General features: G+C 48.8%; 1 protein-coding gene across 3 annotated transcripts in view; it reads right to left on the reverse strand.

The window, feature by feature from the left end:
* The window catches only part of RAD52 (RAD52 homolog, DNA repair protein), a 632693-nt gene that overhangs the window by 49592 nt on the left and 559700 nt on the right, over nt 1-23401 (reverse strand). For 2 of the 3 annotated variants that reach the window (XM_069628610.1, XM_069628611.1), the window contains exon 10: nt 19192-19290. In XM_069628610.1, the coding sequence (XP_069484711.1) occupies nt 19192-19290 (99 nt within the window). The remainder of the gene's footprint in view (nt 1-19191; nt 19291-23401) is intronic. The other variant, XM_069628612.1, reaches the window with a different exon arrangement.

Consider the following 23401-nt stretch of genomic DNA (forward strand, 5'->3'; position numbering starts at 1 on the left):
GAAAAGTTAGAGGTCTTCTACATATAGTGGAGCCAGGGTAATTTGTCCATAAAACAACAGTCCCCTACGGGAATGGAATTTGTGGAGGATAGATGCAAGGGGTTCCAGTGAAAGGGCAAAAAGGACGGAGGGGATAGAGGGCACCCTTGTCTGATCCCTCTAAACAGTGGAAACTGTTCCGACACCCTTCCGTTGGTGTATACTCTAGAAACAGGAGAGGACTACAGAAAATATACAAGCACAAAGTAGTAAAATCCCACCCCCATCCATTGCAGGATAGTAAGCATTACGACCCACTCTAGGGATCTGAATGCATTTGCAGCATTGGAAATGGTAGCATTTATATTCAAATCATTTTCATAAATTGCCGATAGAGACCTGCCGGGAATGAGATGTTCTAAGCTGTGGACTAGGATTTTTGCGAGTATCTTTTAATCAAGATTTAACATTGACAACAGGCGATATGCTTAATAATACCTATTTTTTTGTTTGGCTTAGGTAGGACAATGTTAAGTGCCTCTCTAGTGGTACTGGGTTATATCCCTTGACCAGTGATTCTGGGTATATTCCAAAAGCTTTGGAGTAGGCACTCACACAAATTCTTTGAAGAATACATCAGGTAGGCCATTGGGGCTAGTCGCTCTACCGGAGTTCAGGTCTGTTATTGCATTGGCAATCTCTTCCACAGTGATCAGTGTGTTGTTTGGAGTCGGCTGGCCATCATCAAGCCACTTTTTAGACAATAGAGGTAGTTAGCAAATACCAACAGCTAACAGTAAAAACAATCATTAAATCAATACTGTCATTATTACATATTCAAAAAATTTATTAATAGCAATAGTTAAACAAAAACACAGTTCATTCAGTAAAAATCGAGAGTATAGTCACTTTCGCTAGATCGCAATAAAGACTAAAACACTGTCTAAAACCCGACAATATAATCGTGACATATGGGCCTAAATAAAGTTAGGTAACATATTTGTAATAAACGTTAGAGAGATTGTTTGAGTGGTGTAGGGACATTAGCCGTCTTAGACCACTCTCAGCTTTTATTCTTAAAGTGCGTAATTCATCTAGTAATTTCTTATCTAGAGATGGGCACTCGACATGTTTCAGTTCTCATACAATGATTTTGGAACTTTCTTCAGGAGGTATGTCACTGTATTTTTAAATAATACAGTAACGAAAAGAATGTTGTAAAAACAATAGTTGCCATCAGTCGTTATTCTTGTTTGTAGTTTCAAACATCAGACTTTTCGTGTTCAGACTGCAGCTGTTGGTATTAAGCATAAAAACAATGAAGGTGAGCTATAATTGCTTAAGTTCTTCATATAATATTATCTTATATCATACTGGGCTGGGGCGAATAGTTACCTAGTCCAGTGATTTAGAGTGTATTCGAAGGGGTCTTATCCTGGGTGAAGCAGGGATTAGTCCTTGGGGTCCGCTAATGACTCTATATTCAGTCGTATGCGGCCTGCAATATAAATTTGCATAGTTTATATAAACTGCTGTAAATATGACTGGGCTATATCACAGTGGACGACTGTGGCAACGTGTTCAATTATATTGTGGCTTACCTAATAAATAGGAGCCATTAAGAAGTTGAGGGTTCTTCGATGTGTCAATCTTCTTATAGATTTTATACAGAGGAGTCAATCCTTTTGTTTTTGCAGTGTGCTTGGAACTTTAAGTCAACTATCAAGATAAAATAAATAGCATATTTAATTATATGTCAGTAGGTTTATTACGTTAGTATAGCATGAATCAACTCGGCTTCTTTTTGTGTTGCTGAACTTACCTTATATGTAAGCGTTAATGCTACATCACTGTGGCGGTAGTAACAACCCACCAGATGCTATACTAACGTAATAAACCTACAGGGTGCAGGGTCAGGTCAGGCAGGGTTGGGCTGGTTTCAGTTATCTTCTAACAAGCCCGGTCATGGCTGGGGCAAATGATGTACTGCGGAAGGCCAAGTGATAGTGTTTATTTTGTTGTTTGTTTGTGTCTGGTTGCTCGTGAGAACAGGCCTTCAGCGGATCTACCATGGGGTGGAGGCTGGGGGGAGTGTATGCTCATGTGAGCGCAGTCGAGCAGGGGTCAGGCTGCATCTTTCTGTGCGTGTGTGAGTGTGCGAGCAACTTTGTATGGACTGGATTTTAGCGCCTTTCTACACAAAATGGAGTTGTCTTAATACAAAATGGGGTCTATGCTATGTCTTATACTGTAGTCGTGCAGCCTCACGTGTCGATCTGCAGCCACCTCGCCTCCCGGGCCATGGTGTGCGGGGGCGGGGGCTGCCAACGAGTCATGAGTCTTCACCTGGGTAGAAGATGTAGGCTAGAGGGGGGTCCCAACGACCAGCCCTCCCCTACACTGGTCCACATAAAAAGTTAAAAAAGGCCCACATGAGAAAGCTGGTGAACCTTGAGGGAGTGAATCCCTGCTTATGGAGAGCGCCCAAAGGTTTGAAATGCTCACATTTATAGAAAGAAATACACTGCTCTGCAAGAGGCATTCAATACAATCCAGTTTGGAGAAAGTGTCTCAGTTATGGAAGCGGGTGCAGGAAAAGGAGGGCAGAGAGTGCATGAGGGTGAAGCCACATCTGCACACAAGCTTCCATTCTAAGTTTCTATTCTAAGCTTCTATTGCCTTTTCTATTCTTTGCAAATGTTAGTCCATTCTTGATGCAGAGGGAACAGATACCCCAGAAGTCTGAAGGAAGGGAGACATTATCTACTGTTATCAGATATCAAAATTGTTGGGAGCCATATAACTGCAGCTTGTAGCCTATAAGAGCCTGGCCTATCCTGACACAAACAGCGATCAGAAGATACTTTTTACTCCTCAGGACGTATGGGGGGAATACAAGCATGCTTATTTGACATTAATTCTGTGTGCTGGAGAATACATATAAAGGAGCACTAGGAAACATCAAGAAGACATTTAAATCACAAGCAGTCATATTTACCGGACAAAAAGTTATAGTTTGCATCTCATGCTGCAGTTAGATTCTGAGCATAATTTGCACCAGTCTCTCATTCCCGAGAGGTAGGCGCCTACTCATTGGGAGATGCCGGAGGCTCGGGAGTTGATTTTAGCACTTACTAATAAAATCTTTAAGTCTTTGCACTATACAGATTTATTTTCTTTGGGTTTATTCTCTTATATTGTGCTTTTTGTTTATCTAAAGACCTATAAATACGGGCCCACGTAGGAATGCCAGAGCAACCGGTTGATCTGTTTCTCACTTTTGTAAGTGGGGACAAGGTACAAGGTTTTAATTCAAACAGTCCCGTCAAAGATAACCCACCAAGGCATTCTAGTCATCTATCATAATGGCACATTGTTACTTCAGCGACAATCACTTAAATTGAGTGGAAACACCATTTTTTACCAATACACAAGAATCAACCACACATGCACCGCATTTAAATATACATGATACAACCGTATTGCAAATGAACGCAGCGCAATTATGCGAAGCAGAAAACTTGCACACCAAAATGATCGATCTCACTTTCCCTCTACCCACGATTCGCACTCCGAAGTTACTTTAGTTATTGCCACTTACCTTCACTCTTGGACGATCCTCCTCTCGCGCCTTCCCCCTGGCAATATATGTACTCTACCCCTAAAATGGGTAGTGATTATTTTTTTTTTAAAAGTTAATGTTCCTCTCCACACTCCATTAGGAGGCGGGGGGACACCCCTGTTCGATATAATGGGATTCGTTATTTTTTTACCATGTCAAATGCTCCTTTTTTGCACATTCAGCATTTTATTTTTGACATTTTCTGCCGCTATGCCGCATTCACATATTCGTATGGCACACTGTGGGAAAACAACACAATAGCACAGTTAATTTGCTCTGTGATGGGTCCGAAGAAGGAGTCTTGACACTTTAAGGGCATTTTAGTGGGTTTTAATGAAATTATGTAGATATGGCCTACATATATAAAAGAACTAAGGGTGCTTGTCGGTCGTCAAGATGTCCTAAAATAAAAATGTCCTCGATCCAAATCTAACTCTGCCTGTCCCTACCTGAGAAACCTGAAGGGGTCTCCCTAGCTAGTCCCCGGGGATCTGTCATCCAGGAGGCCAGTACACGGCCATCACTATTGGATCCAGTTCTTGGGGGTGGTCCAGTGGGGGAGGATCACTTGGATGGGGGGGTCCTTGGGGAGTGGGACACCGGCAGGTGAGATGCAGTATCCCCCTTCTTTCAACACCTTTTCCCTATTCTACCACGTAGGATATTCCAAAACACTGCCCCCCCTTTTCCCAGGCAAACACTTTCGCACAACACGAAAGACAACGGACTAACACCAGACGTATAAGGACGTGTCCGACCTGGGCTCCGGCTGATCCGAACAATATCCTTCGCAATTCGTGCTACATTGTTATCATTCAACCCATAAAACATATGCCCGTGCAGGGGAAGCAGCAGAGCATACTTTGCGAAGATAATACGTGGATCGCCGGCGTCGAAAAGGCAACCGGAGCCTGCTTTGTAACGCGGGTGTTCGCGAAACATGAAGGGGAAAATGGCCACCGCCTGACCCGCCGACGAACAAAGGAGGGACTGGCCTGTGGGAGGACTGCGCCGAGGGAGCATGGGGAGAGCCGGGCACCCGGAGCTGGGGCCCGTGGCTGGTCCTGCAGTACGGCATGCTAATACTGTGCCAGGGAAGCCAGCGAGCGCCTGTGAGAACAGTATGAGGTCCGCCCGGGTGACGGGCGCTTCGCGAGGACTGAAGAAGCCGGGCCTACTCGGAGTGCAACATTGTCTCCGTCATTACAGGCCCGGCGAGCGCACTGTAAGAGACACGCGCCGGGAGGGGAGGCCGCCAAGAAGAACGAGGAGCGGCCGCTACATATGTATCCAGGCCACCCCATTGCGGCGTGAGGAACAGAGCACCGCGGCGTGGAACTTCGCCTGCACGCAGCTGGGAGCGTGCAGGTCTATAAGACCTGATCGAAATGTGGAACTGTTTCACACGCACAGAGAGGAATCCAGCCCTATGGGCAAGCTGGAGCAGCACTGGAGCACTGGGGTGCAAGTAAGGTGCCCACACTAAACAGTTGAACACCGCTGACAGCCCCTAGGGATTATGAATAGTGCACAATTGTTATATAGGCAGGGGGGGAAGGAGACACCACCTAGCCTAAACAGTAAGCGAACAGGGAAGCACAGAGAAGTGCGCCGGGCGCTGAGCTCCTCAACTATTACCCAGGAGCAGGAGGCAAAGGGGTCTTGGCAGGAAGCAGGGTCGCACACGTTGGGCCAGTGCTCGCACTGAAATAGACCCAGAGGCACTGGGGTGTGCGCCCGTGGGCCTGGTCCAGCGGTGGCCTGGACTGGCAGCCAAAGCGGACTGACTTGCCCAAGAACAATAAGTGGGAGGACACAGCCCACTTCAGGAGCAGATCGGGCTGTACAAGGGATCTTCTAATACCGCTTGCCAGGGCCCGGGCACCAGAAGCAGTCTAGCCTAGCGGAAGCCAGAGACCACACGCTGTCGGGCTTGTGTGCACAGCCTTGATACACAGAGATGTCCACCAAACTGCCCAGAGCGAAGGGCAAGCAGCCCACGCTGGATAAATATGCTATAACATCCCCAGGGGCAGAAGGGGCCAGGAGCAAAGACAAAGCCCCCTCCGGGAGCAAGGACACTATGGGCAGATACCAGGAGATCCTTGCTGCGATCGCCGACCTAAAAGTGGCTTGGGAAACCAAACTGGGACTGGCCATGAACGAGCTGAAGGCGGCACTAGAGCTCAAAGTCGGGGCACTACAAGAGGAGGTGAACCTCCTCCGGCAAGATGTCAGCACGATGGCTGAACGCACAGGTGACCTAGAGAAAGAGGTGGCCCCGAACACAGCGGCATGCGCAGCCCACAAATCCGAACTTCATGTTCTAGTACAACGAGTGGGCAACATGGAAAGTAGGACGGAAGAGGCAGAGTGACGTGCCCGAAGAAATAATATACGCATCGTGGAACTGCCTGAAGGAGCTGAGGGACCTAACCCTACGGAATATGTTGAATCAATGCTGCTGCAGGAGATAACCGGGGGGAGTGTTGTCCCAGGGGGTTTGCCGTGGAAAGGGCGCACAGGGCCCTGATGAGGAAGCCACCCCCGGGAACCAACCCCAGACCGGTGATAGGCAAGATCTTGAACTACCATAACCGGGAGAGAATCCTAGACCATTTCCGGAAGGGCGGGACGATACGAAGGGCGTCGGCAAATATAACGGCATACCCAGACTACACCCTGCAGGTGCAACGGCAACGCATGAACTTTGGGGCGTGAAAAGAAGACTGCGTGAAGCAGGCCACAAATAAATGCTGCTCTACCCGGCGAAACTGAAAGTGATCCATAAGAGCAGAACATTGTTTTTTGACACCCCTGAAGATGCCATGGAATGGCTAGACATGCAAAGCTGCCCCCAGGAATCGGGCATCCAGAAGGAAGATGGCGCAGATAAGTAACACGTGACTGCGGCACCTAGAGTGTCGCAGTATAAGACACTGGGACTTGAATATAGTAAGGGATATAGCCTGATGGAGGCATGTGATTAGGGCAACACATATACGTATGATCCTCGAGCACGAGGAACCTAGCTAATGGTGTAGGAGCCCAACGGAACTAGTCCTCATACCCCCACATTGAATATATTAGTAGGGTCACCAGTAGACCGGTGACACCCTGCCGAGTCCTGCTCTCGGCATTCCAAAGCTGGACCAAACACAGGGGAGCCTGAGATCCAGGGATGGAGCTGGGCACTTGTTGGGGCTGGGTAGGGTGGAGGGAGGGAAGGGGTTGTGTGCAGTGTTGGTAGCAGGGCAGGGAGGAGGGGGGGGTTAGTTGGGGAGTTTTTGTTGGGAGTGGGAGGGGAACGAGCCCAATCTTGTGTTAAATCAGGCGGGAAGGGGAAACTGGGAGGGGAGACGGAACGACCCACAGATGGCGTTGGGTAGCCTTAGAGTGGTTACCCGGAACGTGAGGGGCCTTAATAGCTATTTGAAGCGGAATAAAGTAATGATGTACCTAAGACGGCTAAAGATTGACGTAGCACTATTACAGGAAACCCATCTCACTAGGGAGAAGCTGGAGGTGGTCCAGAGAAAGTGGAGAGGGTGTACTACGGGAGCCACATACTCAGCATATGCGAGGAGGGTCATCACGTGGGTGGCACCGCATGTACCATTTCAACTGCTTCAGACCACGACAGACCCAGAAGGTAGAATGATGGTGGTGAGGGGGATGCTGGAAAACAGGGAAGTGAGCATTATAAATTTGTACGCCCCTAACCAAGACACAGCGGCCTACTTTCGGACCCTGTATGGCAAAATTGGCCCCCTGTTGGGCAGTGCAAGTATATGGGAAGGGAACTTTAATTGTACATCAAAGCCTAAAATGGACAGATGAGATGGTAAACCAGGCAGACCCATTCCGGCTGCAAAGGCATTACAGGCCCTACTGAGAGACTTGGGACTCGAAGAAGTCTGGAGACAGTTACACCCAGCAGATAGGCAGTATTTGCACTATGCGGCCCCACATAACCTGCATACGAGGCTGGATTACTTTTTCGCCGCTTTGAAGCTGGTAGGCGAGATGACTGGTGCGGAATACAGGGCCAGCGTGCTCTCAGACGGTTACCAGACATTTGGTCGAAAAAAATTGGTCGACCAGACAAATGGTCGAACCAATTTGGTCGAAAACCAAATGGTCGAATTTTTTATTTTTTTATTTTCACTCCTTTTTTTTTGTTTTTTTGGGGGGGGGGGGGGGGGTCCCCCCAACCCCTTTTTCTTTCTAAAAACCCATTTTTGTAAAAAACGAAAACCCGAAAAATAAATATATAATTAAAAAAAAAAATTCGACCATTTGGTTTTCGACCAAATTGCGTCGACCAAATGTCATTCGACCAGTTTTAGGTCGACCAAATATCTGGACACCCTCTAAGACCACTCCCCCTTGGTTCTGGAGTGGCGACACCAACCCCCTAGAGCGAGAATCCCAACATGGAAGCTCAGACCTGAGGCCCTGCAGGACTTGGGATTCCGGGAGGACTTGAGGGAGGTGATCACTGAGTATTTTGACACCAACACAGGTAGTGTTCAATCGGTGGGAACCTTGTGGAAGGCATTCAAAGTAGTAATACGGGGTGTGGCCATAAAAAAATCTAGAGGGCTCCAAGGGGGCATAGAGCGAGAGTTGCAAGAAACAGAGAGGGAGCTGGAAGACATAATGCGTAAGGGGGGCACCTCACAGGAGGATGTGGAAAGGACAAAGCTGTTAAAACCAGGCCAGCAGCAAGCACTGGGATAGACTATGCAAGCTGAGTTACAAGAAATAAGTCGAAAAGCAACTCGCGAGTGGAGACAAGCCAGGCAGGCTATTGGCCTGGTTATATAAAAATGAAACACCACGGCCAGCCATCAGAGAAATTAGAGGGGAGGAAGGCCAGTGCTGGGACACCCAAGAGGGAGTAAATGAGGGATTCCTTAGATATTATAAGCGGTGGACAGTCATAATATAGAAAAAAAAATGTCGAAAAAAATGTCGACTTTCGTTTTTTTAAATTATATATTTATTTTAGGGGTTCGGGAGTTAAAAAAAAGGGAAAAATAAAAAAAAAAATTAAAAAAGGGGGGTTGGGGGGGAACCCCCCATTTAAAAAAAAAAATGCATTGAAAAAAAAAGTCGACATTTTTTTTTTCGACATTTTTGTTGTCGACATTATGACTATAAACCATTATAAGCGCCTTTATGAAGACGTAGGGGACGAGATGGCTCAAGAGATCCAGGAAACACTAGAGGACATTGGCCTGCCCAAATTAGACGATCAAGAGGACCTGGACGCCCCAATCACGTTAGAAGAATTGGAGGTAGTGGTTCATCACCTGCCCACGTGCAAAGCCCCGGGGTCGGACGGGCTCCCCAGCGAATTCTATAAAACTTACAAACAAGAGGTGCTCCCCCCGCTGTTGGATATGCTTAATTCGGCGTTTGAGCACGGCAGGTTGCCGGAGACCCTACGGGAGGCGGTGGTCATCCCGCTCTTAAAACCGGGTAAGGCAAGTAAAGACTGCGGGTCATACAGACCCCTATTGATGCTTAATCAGGACAGCAAAATCCTCACAGCAGCGCTAGTGAACAGGCTTAAGCGAGTCATTAGCAAATGGATACACCCTGATCAAACAGGCTATGTTCCTTGCAGGAACATAACCGGCAACCATAGAAGACTCCACCACATCATTGACCAAACTGAGAAGGACCCAGGCGAACTGGTAATAGTCTTGCTGGATGCCGTAAAGGCTTTCGACTCAGTGAGATGGCCCTGGTTGATGGCGACTCAGAGAATACGGGATGAGGCCGGGATACCTGAGGTGGGTTACAATGCTATACAGCTCCCCTATTGCCAGGGTCAAAACGGGCACTACAATCTCAGATAAATGGCAACTCAGCAGGGGCACCAGACAGGGCTGCCCCTGGTCGCCCATGCTGTATATCCTTGCGTTGGAGCAACTGGCAATCTGCCTCAGACAACAATACGGGGAGATAGGGATCCATACTGCGGGGGGTTCGTATCTTATATCATTGTACGCTGATGATATCCTCTTATATCTGCGCTTCCCAGAGGAAAACCTACAATATGTCCTGGAGGTGATGGAACGTTATGCCACCCTCTCGGGCATAGCAGTGAACCCTCAAAAATCTAGCATGTTCCCCTTGGGGAGGTACAGACGCACCCTGCCTAGGAACCTACTGGTCTTGCCAATACCCTGGCGGACTGAGACGCTCATGTATCTAGGAATCAATATATATCATTCGACTGAGCAGGAACACAAACACAACACAGTAAAGGCAGTGGACGGTATTAAGAATAGTATGGGGTTTTGGTCCAGACTGCCCTTGGCCATGATGGGTAGAGCAGCTTTAATTAAGATGGTAGTCCTTGCCAGACTGTTGCATTGTTTTGTAAATATTCCGTATGCGATCCCCAAAAGTTTTTTCGTTCAACTCCACAGCTTGTGCAGGGGTTTCTTATGGCACAACTCCAGGAACAGGGTGGCCCTGTGGAAACTGCAGAACCTGTGTGATAGGGGGGGTATAAACCTGCCGAACTTTGAGTTATATTACTTGGCGGGACAGTTGCAATATATGGCCAGGTGGTTGTCTGAAGAGGAGACGGCTGAGACCAGGCTGTTGTGTAGGGACCCCACCCCCTTCTTCCTTAGAGAGAGAGTGTGGCTGCCGAAACCAAAGATGCTAGGAATGGCGAGGCTGCTGGGGCTAGGCTGGGAAATGTGGCGCAGGGCATGGCGAGTGATGGGAAACCCAACCCCATTCTCAGTGCATGTGACGCTAGTGACGCTATGTGGGGATGACCCCCAAATGATAAAAGGGATCTGCAGATACTGGGAACCGGTGGGCCTGGCAACCCTCGGGGATGTATGGCAGGAGGGGGTGCCACTGGACTTTCAGAGGTTAGTGGAGGACACTGGGGTGCATAAAGGCCAACACATTACTTATACTAAAATTATTAGAAGGGTGCGAGAATGTTGGCTTGAGGCAGTGCTCATGGAACAACCTGATGCAACCATAGAGACGATGTATGACATCTCGGAGGGTGGACACGAAATATCCCGTCTATATGAGCTACTGGGGACTAGGGTGGGGAAGGAGCCACTCCAACTGAGTGGAGACTGGGAGGAGGAAGTGGGAGAACTCATGTGGGATGGGCAATGGGACAGAGCCCAAAGGTATCAAAAGAAGGTGTCCCGAAATACGAGGCTGCAGCAGATTCAATTGTATGTCACTCATAGGGCATACATGACCCCCAGTAAAATCGCCAAGTTTGGAGCCCGATAGCACAGCAATGCCCACGGTGTGGGGAGGAGGGGGCGGGTATGCTGCACATGTTTTGGGCTTGCCCAGAGGTGGGGAGGTTTTGGATAGAGCTGAAGACACGCCTTGCGGAAAAGGGAATTACTTTGGAGGTGGAGTCAGCTTGGGCATGCATGCTGGGGATTTTCACCAGACCGCGTAACTTAAAGCACATCAGTAAGATAAAAGACCTGGCTTATATTCTGGCCAAACGGAGAATTGTAATGGGCTGGAAGGCGGCCCAACGACCTAGAATGGAGATGTGGTGGGCGGACCTCATGAAATGGGCAGAGGCAGAAACGGCTGCTTGGTATGAAGCAGTCAGCAGGGGCGGGGGAGGAGGAGGTGGGACCCCTGATGGCATGGAGACAACTGGTGGCCTTGATGATGGAGCCCTCCCAGGCCGACCATAGTGAGGATGATGTGGAAGAGATAACTGAAGAAGTCACGCCTAGAGATGAGTAAAACAGCGACATGTAAGCAGGGGCTTGAGTTAAAGGGACGGGAGGGGGGGGGGGACCGAAATGTTTAATTAGAAATATAATGATGTGAAACGCAAATGTGGAGGTCCTCCAAGTTTGTAATGTTTGGAGTTTTTGTTGATAAAATAATAAGTTATTTAAATAAATAAAAAAAAAGAGAAGATCCAATCCAGAGTCTTCTTCCCTTGAGCTTGGTGGGATTAACCAGCTCATCTTCCACAGGCAGAGGATCCTCTTCTTGGTCGAAATCACTGAACACAGCTGTAGTGGTCCAGATAGCCACCTGAAGAGCCTCTCCTGTTTTAAAGGAGCACACCTTTTATTCACTGTTGCTTTTGCTGCTGCTGGCCTCATCCCTGGGTAGTGCAGATCGCTCCAGACGTCATCCTTCTTGTCCCCACGACTGAAGTCACGGGAACCGTGAGTCTGCAGAAACAACTGCAGTGGCACCAGCTCTTCTTCACTTGAAAAAGGTACTGTTTCAGACTTCAGGGAACTAGGGTGAATCCCTTTTCTCCTCACCAAAGGCTTGTCCTCATCTTCCTTCCCTCTTATAACTTTTGCTTCCTCTTGTGACAATATCCAAGTACTCCTGGCAATCTCGAATCGTGAACTGTACTAACCGTGTGATCCTCGACAACAGGAACCCTGTTCCACTTGACACTGGCACAGGCCTATTGACTATTATTCACTTGTAGGGAAGTGTCCTCTGATTCTATCTGCCTTGACAAAAGTATCGCCTATGATTTTGATGCCCAAATCTCTTGTGTTAATTCATGTGCTTAGTTTGTTTTAACTCCGGTGATATTTCTTTCCGTGGGTACGTGTATGTTTAGTAAGACCGAACTCTTATTACTGTCAAAAAGTGATCTCATTTGTCCCCCGGTAACGTCTTCGTTTCACAACACTGGTCTGTCAAAACCAAAGGTACTTACTTTAAATTGTGCTGCACAAAGTGAATTGGTTGTGTTTAGTGTATTTTACGTGTGGTTTTAATTTAATAGAAGTGAAGTGTTTTGCAATCAGATGGTCTAGAAATAAATGTACTTTTACTTTTCAACCAAAAACCTTCTTCCCCTTTAAATTTAGAGTCGCGCTGGGCCCCATGTGCTACCCTGACTGCGCCTACCGACGCCACACCTCAGTCCCCATTGACGCGTCGACAATATTTTACATTGCCTAATGACGGCAGTATTATTAGGGGGGGAAATATGGTAGGACGCACGGAGGAAAGGGGACTGAGGACTAAGAATACTTTATTCACTACGGTGAGTAACAAATTACTCTTACGTCCATTCCTCTTTCCTCCATACTGCATGGGCCATTACAACTGAATGTAGCCCAACGGTGGAGAGTAGACCCTCCTTAAGCAAATAAGTTCCTTTGAACCGCCTGTCCGAAGGCAGCATCTGACTTGGAGCTGGCGTCCAAATAGCAATGCTTACAGAAAGCCAAAGGGGTGGCCCAGGTGGCCGCCCTGCTTATGACTTGCCAAAGAACCTGCCGCTGGAATGCAATGGCCGTGGCTCCGACAGCGTGAGCGTGCATGTTCGCTGGCAGCGGCTTGTGCTGCCCTCATAGGCCTCCTCAATAGCTGTAACCATCCACCGTGCAATAGAAGCCTTGGAGGCTTGATACCCAGGTCTGCAGCCCCCAAAGGTGACAAAAAGTGTGTCTGACTTGGGGAAGCCCTTGGTCCTGTCTACATAGAATTTCAGAGCGCGTCTGACATCCAGACAGTGCAAGACACTCTGAGCCTCGTCCTTGGGGTCAGCGAAGAACGTAGGCAAGATTATTTCCTCGTTTAGATGGAAGGCAGAGGGTACCTTAGGTAGGTACGACGGGTCAGTCCCCAGGACCACCTTATCCCTGCGGAAAGTGGTATAGGGTTCTGAGGCCACCAGAGCCTGGATCTCGCTGACTCTGCAAGCAGAGGTGAGTGCCACTAACAACGCTGTCTTGATGGTGACCAACCTGATGTCCACGGACGCCATTGGCTAGAAAGGTTTGTGCGCCAAGGTGCCCAATGCCACATTGAGGTCCCACACAGGGTGTGGCCTATTGATGGCCGGGTAGAGCCTGGACAAGCCCGCCAGATGTTACTTGACTTTCAGGTTGGATGACAAGAAGACTTCCTCCTCTGATTTTCTGTAGGCCCCTATGGCTGCAGCTAGGTGCGACATATATCCACCTGTACGCCTGAGTGAGCGAGGTGTGCCGAGAAGCTGAGTACGTCATCCAGTGTGCACGTAAGGGCGTCGATCTCCTTAGAGGCTGCCCAGTGACAGAACCTAGTCCATTTATTCTTGTATTAGCTCCTGGTAGCCTTGCTCCTGGCGCCCTGAATGATCTCTAATTTAGCCTGAGAGAGGCTAAATTGCCAGAGGGTGACCTGCTCAGGAACTACGCTGCGAGGGCTAACCTATGTGGAGCGGGGTGGATGAACTTGCCCCCCAGCTGGGACAAGAGATGAGCTGGCCCCAGCGGAAGGTGAATGGGTGGTCTGTCCGTGAAGCTAGGCACTTCGGAGAAAAACGGTCTCGCCGGCCACCACAGAGTTGTCAAAATGATGCTGCAGTGACAAGCTTCCTTTATCTTGCGGATTACCCTGTGGACCAGGGGTGTGGGAGGAAAGTTATAGGCTGTTATGTCTTTCCACCAAATCAGTTATGCGTCGCTGGGGGAGCCGGGGCCCTGCCCCTGCCAAGACACGAACTGATGGCACTTCCTGTTCATTCAGGAGGCAAACAGATCCACCTGAGGGTGCCCCATCTGCTGAAGATCTCCAGCAGCACCTGGTCGTTTCAATTGCCATTCGTAATTGTCCGCTCCCAGTCTGCGGAGCCTGTCCGCTTCCAAGTTGGCCACCCCCGGGAGGTGAACAGCCGTGATGTAGATGTTGTTCTTCAGGGCTCATTCCCACATGCTGACCGATAGGGTGCACAGCAAAGGGGACCTGGTACCGCCCTGCTTGTTGACATAGTACATGCTGTTGGTGTTGTAGGTCTGGATACGGACGGTCTTGTCCTCAATGAGCGGAAGGAAAGGTCTGAGAGCTAGCCAGATGGCCCTGAAATCCAACCAGTTGATGTGTGACTCCTGCTCCTGCGGGTCCAGACTCCATGGGTGCTGTGGCTGTCCAGAATGACTCCCTAGACTTCTAGGGAGGAGTCCGTAGTGATGGTGACCTGTGGAGATGGCTGCCGGAAGGGCTTGCCCATCCGCAGGTTGCAGTCCCTGGGCCACCATGTGAGGTCCGAGTGGAGAGAAGGAGGTAGGTTGATAAGCTCCACTTGGGAGCCCTTCTCCTAATTCCATGAGGCTGCGAAGTGCAGTTGTAACCTCCTCAGTCTGAGTCTTGTGTGTGGCACGGCCAGGAGGACCGCTGCCATGATACCCAGTAAGGGTTGGTACCACCAGGCTGAGGTCGCTGCTCTGGTAAGGAAGTGCGTAGTGGCCCTTATGATGGCCGTAACCTTGTCCTCCAAGCGAAAGACCTTCTTGGAGCTTGTATCCCCGTTGAGGCCCACGAAGGTGAGGCTCTGCGTGGGCTGCAGCTGAGACTTCTTGAAGTGGATAGTAAACCCCAGGTCGTGGAGAGTGCTCGTAAGTACGGAGGAGGTGTGCGTAACCCCCTCCGGAGATCTCGCCCTGACGAGCCAGTCAGCCAGGTACAGGTAGATATGGTGGCCCTGAGGAGGGCTGACACTGCATTCATAAGTCTGGTAAATACCCTGGGGGCTGAGTTGAGGCCAAACGGTTGCACTTGGTACTGGAAATGGCAGCCCATGACCCTGAAGCACCGGAAGGAGCGATGTGGTTTCCAAATCGGGATGTGTAAATAAGCATTCTTCAGATCCAGGGAGCACATCCAGTCTCCCTTGTCTAGTGTCTCCGCAATGAGTGCTGGCGTAACCATCTTGAGTTTCTGAAGAGGGAGGGGGATGGGGAGGTTGAGGGTGGATAGGTCCAGTAGTACTCTCAGGCCAGCCGGATTCTTCTTTTGCATGGCGAAAATCCTGGAAAAAAAGCCCAATCCTCTCTGGGAGGCTTGGACTTCTTTGACAGCCTGGCTCTCGACGAGTGACCAGATCTCCGCCAACAGAGTTGCCGTCCCAATCAGTGGGAGTGGAGGGGAGGAAGGAGGAGGAGAAGAAGAGGAGACTGGTAGGCGGTACCCCGCGGATACTACAGAGAGGATCCAGGGGTCAGCAAAGTTCTGGCACCAAAATTGCACGTGGAAGGCAAACCTGCCCCCCACTGGAGACACGTGGGCCCGAAGAGATGCATCATGCTTTCTTTTCTTCGGAGGCTGTTGCTGAGGAGGGGGACTGGAAGAAGACCTTGCTCCCCCCTGCCCTCCCCTTTTTATTGCTTGCGCTGAGTGGGCGAGCGGTCAGGTTGTCTCGCCCTCCATTCCTGGAAGCCCCGGAATCCGCCGATGACCACCCCCTTTCGGAGCGTTGATGCGACTGGGTGTACGACTTGGGCGTGGCCTTCCTTAAGATAGATAAAGACATCGCAGTTTGCGAGTTGTTGTTCTTTTTATCTAATTCCTTATCGGTGGTAGAGTGAAAGAGGTTGCTACCCTCGAACGGAAGGTCCAATATGCATTCCTGGTCATCAGAGTTAAATTTAGTAGCTCGAAGCCAGGCCACCCTTCTCATGTCCGTGGCGATTGAAATGGCCCAGCCAGATGTATCAATGTGGGCCACAGTGAACTCCATGATATCCTGCGCTACCAACTGGGCTTCTCCTAGACCCGCTTTGAAGCGTGCCTGGCTCTGCACCGGAAGCTCCGGAAGGAAGTCTGCTATTTCCCATCAAAGCCTATGGTTAGCGGCTGCCAGCATGGCATCTGCGTTGGACTGACGCAGTTGCAGCAAAGCATTGGAGTACAGCTTCTTCCTGTATGCCTCCAAGATCTTCTCCTCTGAGGACGAGGTGGCTGAGGATGACTGAGGCTTCGAGTAGAGTGATGCTGCAGCAATCACTGAAGAGTGCGGTTGAGGGTGCGCCGACAGCAAGAGTGGATCCCCCTCCATCTGTCTATACTTGGCATTGAGGCGCTGATTGACAGGTTGGGCCGAGTGTGGCTTGAGCCACCCCTTCTTGGCCAATGCAACAATGTCCTTCTGCATCGGGATACCCATTTTGGTAGGGGGTCATAGGGTGAGGACTAAGACCTGTTAGGCAGAATTCTGTGCAGTGCCCTTAGGGACCACTACACATAATTAAGACTACAGGTGGCAATTCAAGTTCTACCTTTGGTACAAGCCTGTACTACTAGGTTATAGTGGTAGCAGTAGCGGAGCAGCCAGGCTTATCTCAAGAGTATATGAGCAGTAGTAGAGATTACACAAAGGGACCACAATTACTGTGACTCAAGCAAACACTGACTCAAGGTTTTAGGTAAAAAATGTAAGTACATTTATTTTTAAACCATTTGTTATTAACATAACACTTCTATTAATTCAAAAACCACACGTAAAATATACTACAACTAACCAATTCACTTTGTACAGTATTTTACGAGGTAAGTACCCTGTGTTTGAATGGACCGGTGTTATGAAACAGAACACGGTACCGTGAATACAATTGCGATCACTTTTTTAACAGTTCGGTCTACTAGATAAACGCATATCCGCGGCAAGAAATGCTACCGGGGTAAAAACACACTTAGAACCCGAAATACCCAGAGAGAGTTGGGGGCAAAAACCACAGGCAATATGTTGGTTAGGCAGACAGAATCGAAGAACACACAGACAGGATTTCAAGAGTTAAGGGGCCGGAGCCAAAGTCAAGTGACACCGGGTGCCTGTTGTCGAGGATCGCACAGTCGGACAGTTCGAGATTCAACGTTGCCAAGAATACTTTGATATTGTCAATGTTCTGAAGCAAAAGTTATAAGAAGGAGGGAAAAGTAAGGACAAGCCTTAAAGTAGAAAAATAGGGATTTCATCCAAAATTCCTCAAACAGGACACAGTACCTTTCTCAAAGAACGAAGCTGGTACCACAGCAGTTGTTCCTGTTGGTTTCCCACAGACCCACGCTTTCCTGCAGCTTCAGCACGAAGAAGGACGATGAGGGGGAACGCACCACACAGGGATGAGGCCGGCAGCAGCAACAATGAATAAAAGGTGCGCTCCTTAAAAACAGGAGAGGTTCTTCAGGTGGCTATCCGGACGACTACAGCAGTGTGCAGTGATTTCGACCACGAAGGCGACCTCAGGCTGAAGAAGATGAGCTGGTTATCCCCACCAGGCTCAAGCGAAGAAGACTCCGGACTGGATCTCCTCTTAGTTGCCGAAGGGTAGATGGCTCAGGACTGCAGCAGGGCCTCACTGGTACAGGGTAGTTGCAGCAGTCGACCTCTCCTCCACTTCTCGTCAGTTCCTTGTAGTTCCAGTTGCGAATCTCTGACTTCCAGCCCAAGAGACCCGCCTTTTATGCACAAAACCCCCATTCACACAGCCTGGCTGTCAATCACCCAGCAGGGGGGTTGTCCAGCCCGGACAACCACCTTGTCCGATCATGTCAAAGTGTGACTTGGGTTTCCTAGGATAACCTGTGCAGGGGGTGACTACACCCCTCCCACACATTCAGCCCGATGCGTTAATATGGGAACCTTGCAGGTCTCGGCACTCGCTCTTCTTTTTGGTACTCCGCTTCCTCCAGCTCAGCTTTTGCTGGCATCCCATCGGCTTCCCCTCGGGCTGCTGCCTTCTTCAGACGCGTACGACAGAGAGCTCTGCTCGCTTCCCAGCAGTGATGGTCTCAGCATAGTTGTGCGGGCGCTTTGCCCACCATGATTCGCTTGTGGTCATGCCACCAACAGGTCCTGGACACCTCTTCTACCTCGGGCAGCGGTTTCCCCGGTGCCTTGCTCACTGTCTCCCAGTGACTCGCTTCGACGATCCTTGCCTGTTCGCAACTCGCAGGCTCCGCAGGTAGTCTCGACTCCACCCCTTCTTGGTGCGATAACATCAGGGGGCTTTCCCTGCATCCAATACTCTCTCCCCCTCTACTCTATTCATCTCAGTTAAGTGCAAGATTCTTAAAAGGGACATCTTTTACCTTTTCGGATAGTTTTCCGTCAGCATTGCCTGCAATCATATATAAGGATGTTCCATTCTTCTTCCCAGTCGGCAGTCTCATGTATGCTGATAGTGTGGCTCATCCAGGGCGTTCCTCACAAGAAAGGGAGTCCTTGTCCCCTAAGCGGGAATCACTCCCAGTGAGGTCACACTTGCCCAGACACCTAGGGAAAGTCTTACGGAGCAGGCTCACCTCCGTAGCCTCAAAGTCGGTGGCTACCCCTTGGGAGAAGGGACGAATTCCACTGATTCGCCACAGCTCCCTTTAACTACAAGGAGATATATCCAGGATGATTGGCTCACACTCTCTCTCAATATTCCAGTATCTACTAAAAATGCAAGATGAGGATGATGTAACCGAATGTTAAAAATGAAACAGGCTCATGCCCAACAATCTCTATTTCATTAAAACATGTGCTAGGACCTGGTCTGCCTTCAAAACAGCATGCATACCTTATGGTGGTTTCTGATGCTCTCATAAGAAACGAGTCCATAGCCCTAAAACAAGGGCTATGCAGCCTTTTCACAATCTCCAATGAACAATACAAACCTATGCATATCAGACATCAGTCTAAAACTTCTGCATTTATTTAATTAATTCTCCAAGTTTACTGGGTTGATTAATAAATGTTCAAAGGCAGGTGGAATGTTTGACACTGAATACTGAATTAATTGTTTTTCTTTTTTCTTCTTCTCTGTTCTTACCTGCCAGAAATTCATCCTCTGTTACAGAAGGAAGGCAGTGCACTGTGGGAGTACGTTTGTCCAGTTTAGGATCATGCATTCCTGCTGCTTCCTCTGGCCCTTGATAAGAAGGAAAGATGGAAAGACTATCAATTATGTGCAAGCTGAAACAAAACAACCTGACAGATAACCATTTCACGGAGAACAACACTCTAGAAATAAATCATCTTGTTTTATTTAAAGTGCAGTATTCCTCCTCTAGTAGAAGACATCCATCCACAGTACAACATAAGGAGAAGAGAATGTGGGAAGGGAGGGGAGGAGTGAAACATCCGGGGAAAGTAAATCCAAATCTGTGAATCGGTCTTCATCCATCCTAATGATTTACAATGGAGAGAGAGAGAAAGAGAGAGAGAATGAGAGAGAGAAAGAGAGAGAGAAAGAGAGAGAGAAAGAGAGAGAGAAAGAGAGAGAGAAAGAGAGAGAGAAAGAGAGAGAGAAAGAGAGAGAGAGAGAAAGAGAGAGAGAAAGAGAGAGAGAAAGAGAGAGAAAGAGAGACAGACAGAGACAGAGAGACATTGCAACACAGAACATGTTACTTGCGGCTCTTTTCTGTATATAAAGTATATAAAGTGTATACCAATATTCACGACTAAGAAGTTTGCTTCAACTTGCAATTTTTGGAGAACAGAAACTCTGCAGCCGAGTAAATTGCATCAACGTGTCATTTTTAAATACGTACATATTTCCCTGAACAGCATCAATACCCTAATGTCTAAAGGGATTTAGTCATGATCAAATCATAATGCTGTGAAAAGGCAAGTCTTGTGATGACCAGTGAACTTTACGTGTGGTCCGCACCAGTTTTAAAGATTCATTATGTTTAGGGTATTTAAGGTTGTACAAAAAGCTTACATTAGATTGATTTGTCTACATGCATACATCTTTCCATCCTACTGCACAGAGTGAAATATGTCTAGAATTTGCTACTAGATTAACACAGATAGTACTATTCAAAAATTGGATATCATTCTGTGCGCCCTTTTTTTTTAAATAATTGAGTTTTATTGAAAATGTTAGGTTATGACAATAACAGAAAAACATGACAACCACAATAGTATATTTGGCTGGGGTCATAACGTTCCACCACTCCCCCTCCCCTTTCCCAGCCATGGATCAAGCAACAATAGTTGGGACAAGGGTCGGACAAAGTGTGGTTCAATACACTCCGAACACAGGGTAGCTCGCGGATGTGTGCTCAAAACGTAGGTCCCTGCTCTCTGGCACCTAGCCCTCCAATCCTTGAATATTTATGAGCCATAGAGCGCACCCCTATGGGGGTCAGTGGTCAAGTTCGGTGTCCTAGCATAGGTGTTCCAGTATCCACAGGCAGCTCTCCCGTATTTATCAAAGAAGGGAAGCCATAACCCTTCAATACTGGTCTTCGATTCATCTATTAAGTGGGTAAGGAATTCCATGTCATATATTGCTTGCAGCTTAGTAACCCATTCCTTTTCCCCCGGCCTTCGGGAGGCTTTCCAATTTTGGTCCCACCAACACCTGGCCGTGACCAACATGACCTGTAGCATGTGGTCATGTGCTACACGTGGGCCTCCCTCCGTCTCAATTCCAAACAACAGTAACCACGGGGATAGGGTCCTCTCAATGCCATCCACCCCCTTTATCCAGGACAGGACCTAGCTCCAATAGGTTTGCACCACTTGACATTTCCACCACATGTGTATGTACCCCCCCTATTAGTACGGCATTTCCAGCAATGTGGATCGTATCCCTTCCTCATCCTGGCTATCCTTTGCGGGGGGTAGTGCCATCTGTGGATCAATTCCAAGGCCTGATGGCGGTATTGGGGCCAGGCCGTTGAGTGGTTGGCCTGCCTGCACATGGTGGTCCATCTCTTATCTGTGATGGGTATGCCTAGGTCTTTTCCCCATTGCACCTGGGCATTGGGGTGGGGGGGGATCTCGCGGGTTTGCTAGTAACAAAAGACTATATAGCCTGGATATCACTCCCCTGGTTCCCTTGTATGTCATCAGGAACTTCTCAAAGTCTGTTAGGTCCCTCCTGAGAGTGTCTCCCCATCTGTTTTCAGTGAGGACCCCCTTTAGTTGCAGATATCGAAAAGGTGAAAGGTTGTCCAACCCCAGGGCCTCTTTCAATTCCCCTAAGGATATGAATTCGCCGCCGACCCAGAGCTGCCCCGCCCTGCTAAGACCTGCTTCGTGCCATTGTTGGAAGGCTAGTGGTTCGTCAATTCCATCCCTGAGTGGAAGAGCCCAGATACAGCTCAGGGGTGAGGGCCATGTTGTGAGCCATCTAAAATAACCCCCCTCTTTCCATATAGACCATAGTACACCCATGACCGGATGACTCAATTCTCCTCGGGATGCGTGCTTTGGGAACCCACAACCATTCGTCAAGCGTGACTGGGGAGAAAAGCTTGTTGTCCATTGCAACCCACTGTTTCCTTGTGCCCGTTGCGAAGTGGTCTACCAGGATTTGTAGTTGAGATGCCCTGTAGTATGTGTCTAAATCTGGGAAACCTACACCACCCTCTTCTTTGGGCCTCGTCAGTACATCATAGGAGATTCTGTGGCACTTTCCCACCCAGAGGTGCGCAGGAGGGCCCGCCGGACCTCTAGTAGGAATGTTTTGGGTATTTGTGTCGGTAACATCTGAAATAGATATAGAAATTTGGGGAGGATCACCATTTTAATTGAGTTGAGGCATGCTATCCATGACAGGCCAGATTTCGCCCATCGTTCTATGCCCCGTTTAATTGCCGACCACAGGGGTGGGAAGTTAGCAGCAAAAAGATCGCCCAGATATTGTGGCACTTGAACCCCCAAGTAACAAAACCCATCTGCCTGTGTACAGAACGGGAGACCTTCTACATATCGCCTTTCTGCCTCCCGGACGTGTCCCGCCATAAATGCAACCGATTTCCCTTGGTGAACCTTGTAACCCGAGAGGGCCCTGTATCGTTCCAAGCTATTCAGTACCCCCGGGACAGATTGGGATGGATTGGCGAGGTAAAGCAACACATCGTCAGCAAACAGGCTGATCTTGCAGTTCATTTCCCCTACCCTTATGACCTTGATCACCTTGTTCCCCCGAATCGCTATCGCCCAAGGTTCCATCACTAATGCGTATATAACGGGGGAGAGAGAGAACACCCCTGTCTCGTACCCCTCTCCAATGGGAATGTTACTGACTCACCACAGTTGACTACTACCTTTGCCGAGGGGTCAGAGTTGAGGGCCGAGATCCATCCCAACCACTTTGGCCCCATTCCCAGGGATGATAATGCCTCACTCATGAAGGACCAGCTCACCCTATCAAAAGCTTTCTCCGCGTCCAAGGATAGGAGAAGGGCGCCCTCCATCCCGACTCCCCTTGAGCTTAATATATGTATAGTTTTACACATGCTGTCAGCCCCCTGTCTGTTCAACACAAAACCTGCCTGGTCTGGGTGGACCAATCGGGGGAGACATCTTTCCAAGCGGGTTGCCAAGATCCTGGTAAAGATCTTTGCATCCACGTTTAGAAGTGAGATGGGCCTATACGAACCACATTCTGCCAGATCCTTCCCAGGTTTGGGTATCACCGCGATCAGAGCATGTAGGAATGTCAGCGGGATAGTCTCTGGGTTCCTAATTTGATTAAATAGCTTGGTCAGTGGTTGTATCAAGACCAAGTGATATTGTTTGAAAAAGTCAGCCGTATAGCCATCTCCACCCGGGGTCTTGCCCACCTTTAACCTCTTGATGTCCCCCTCTGCCTCTTCTGATATTTCCCCTTCCATGGCCTCCCTTTCTGATTATGTGAGTTTGGGAAGAGGATAGTCCTCAAGATATTTTCGGATATCGTCTGGAGATTCACCCTCTTGTTTAGCATATAGTTCCCTATAGAACCCTGCAAAAGACTTATGTTTTCAGTCTTCGTGTGTATATTGCCCGCTTTATCCCGGATACCCTTAACCCGTCTCTCCGCTCTATTCCCTCTTATTCTATGCGCCAGTAAGGTCCCAACCTTGTCTCCCTTTTCATAGCATCTCTGCTTTGTGTACCGCATCTTTTTGACCACTTCTCCTATTAGGACTGTGTGCAAAGCTGGTCTCCTTTCCTTCATTTCGCCCAGGAGGACCTTGCAGGTCCACTTCCCCCTTGGTGAGTCATGCCCTCATGGCCCGTAGATCATTGCAGAGTTTGGT

This window comes from Ambystoma mexicanum, chromosome 12 (assembly GCF_040938575.1).
Source record: "Ambystoma mexicanum isolate Mex_15411 chromosome 12, UKY_AmexF1_1, whole genome shotgun sequence".
Taxonomy (NCBI): Eukaryota; Metazoa; Chordata; class Amphibia; order Caudata; family Ambystomatidae; genus Ambystoma; species Ambystoma mexicanum.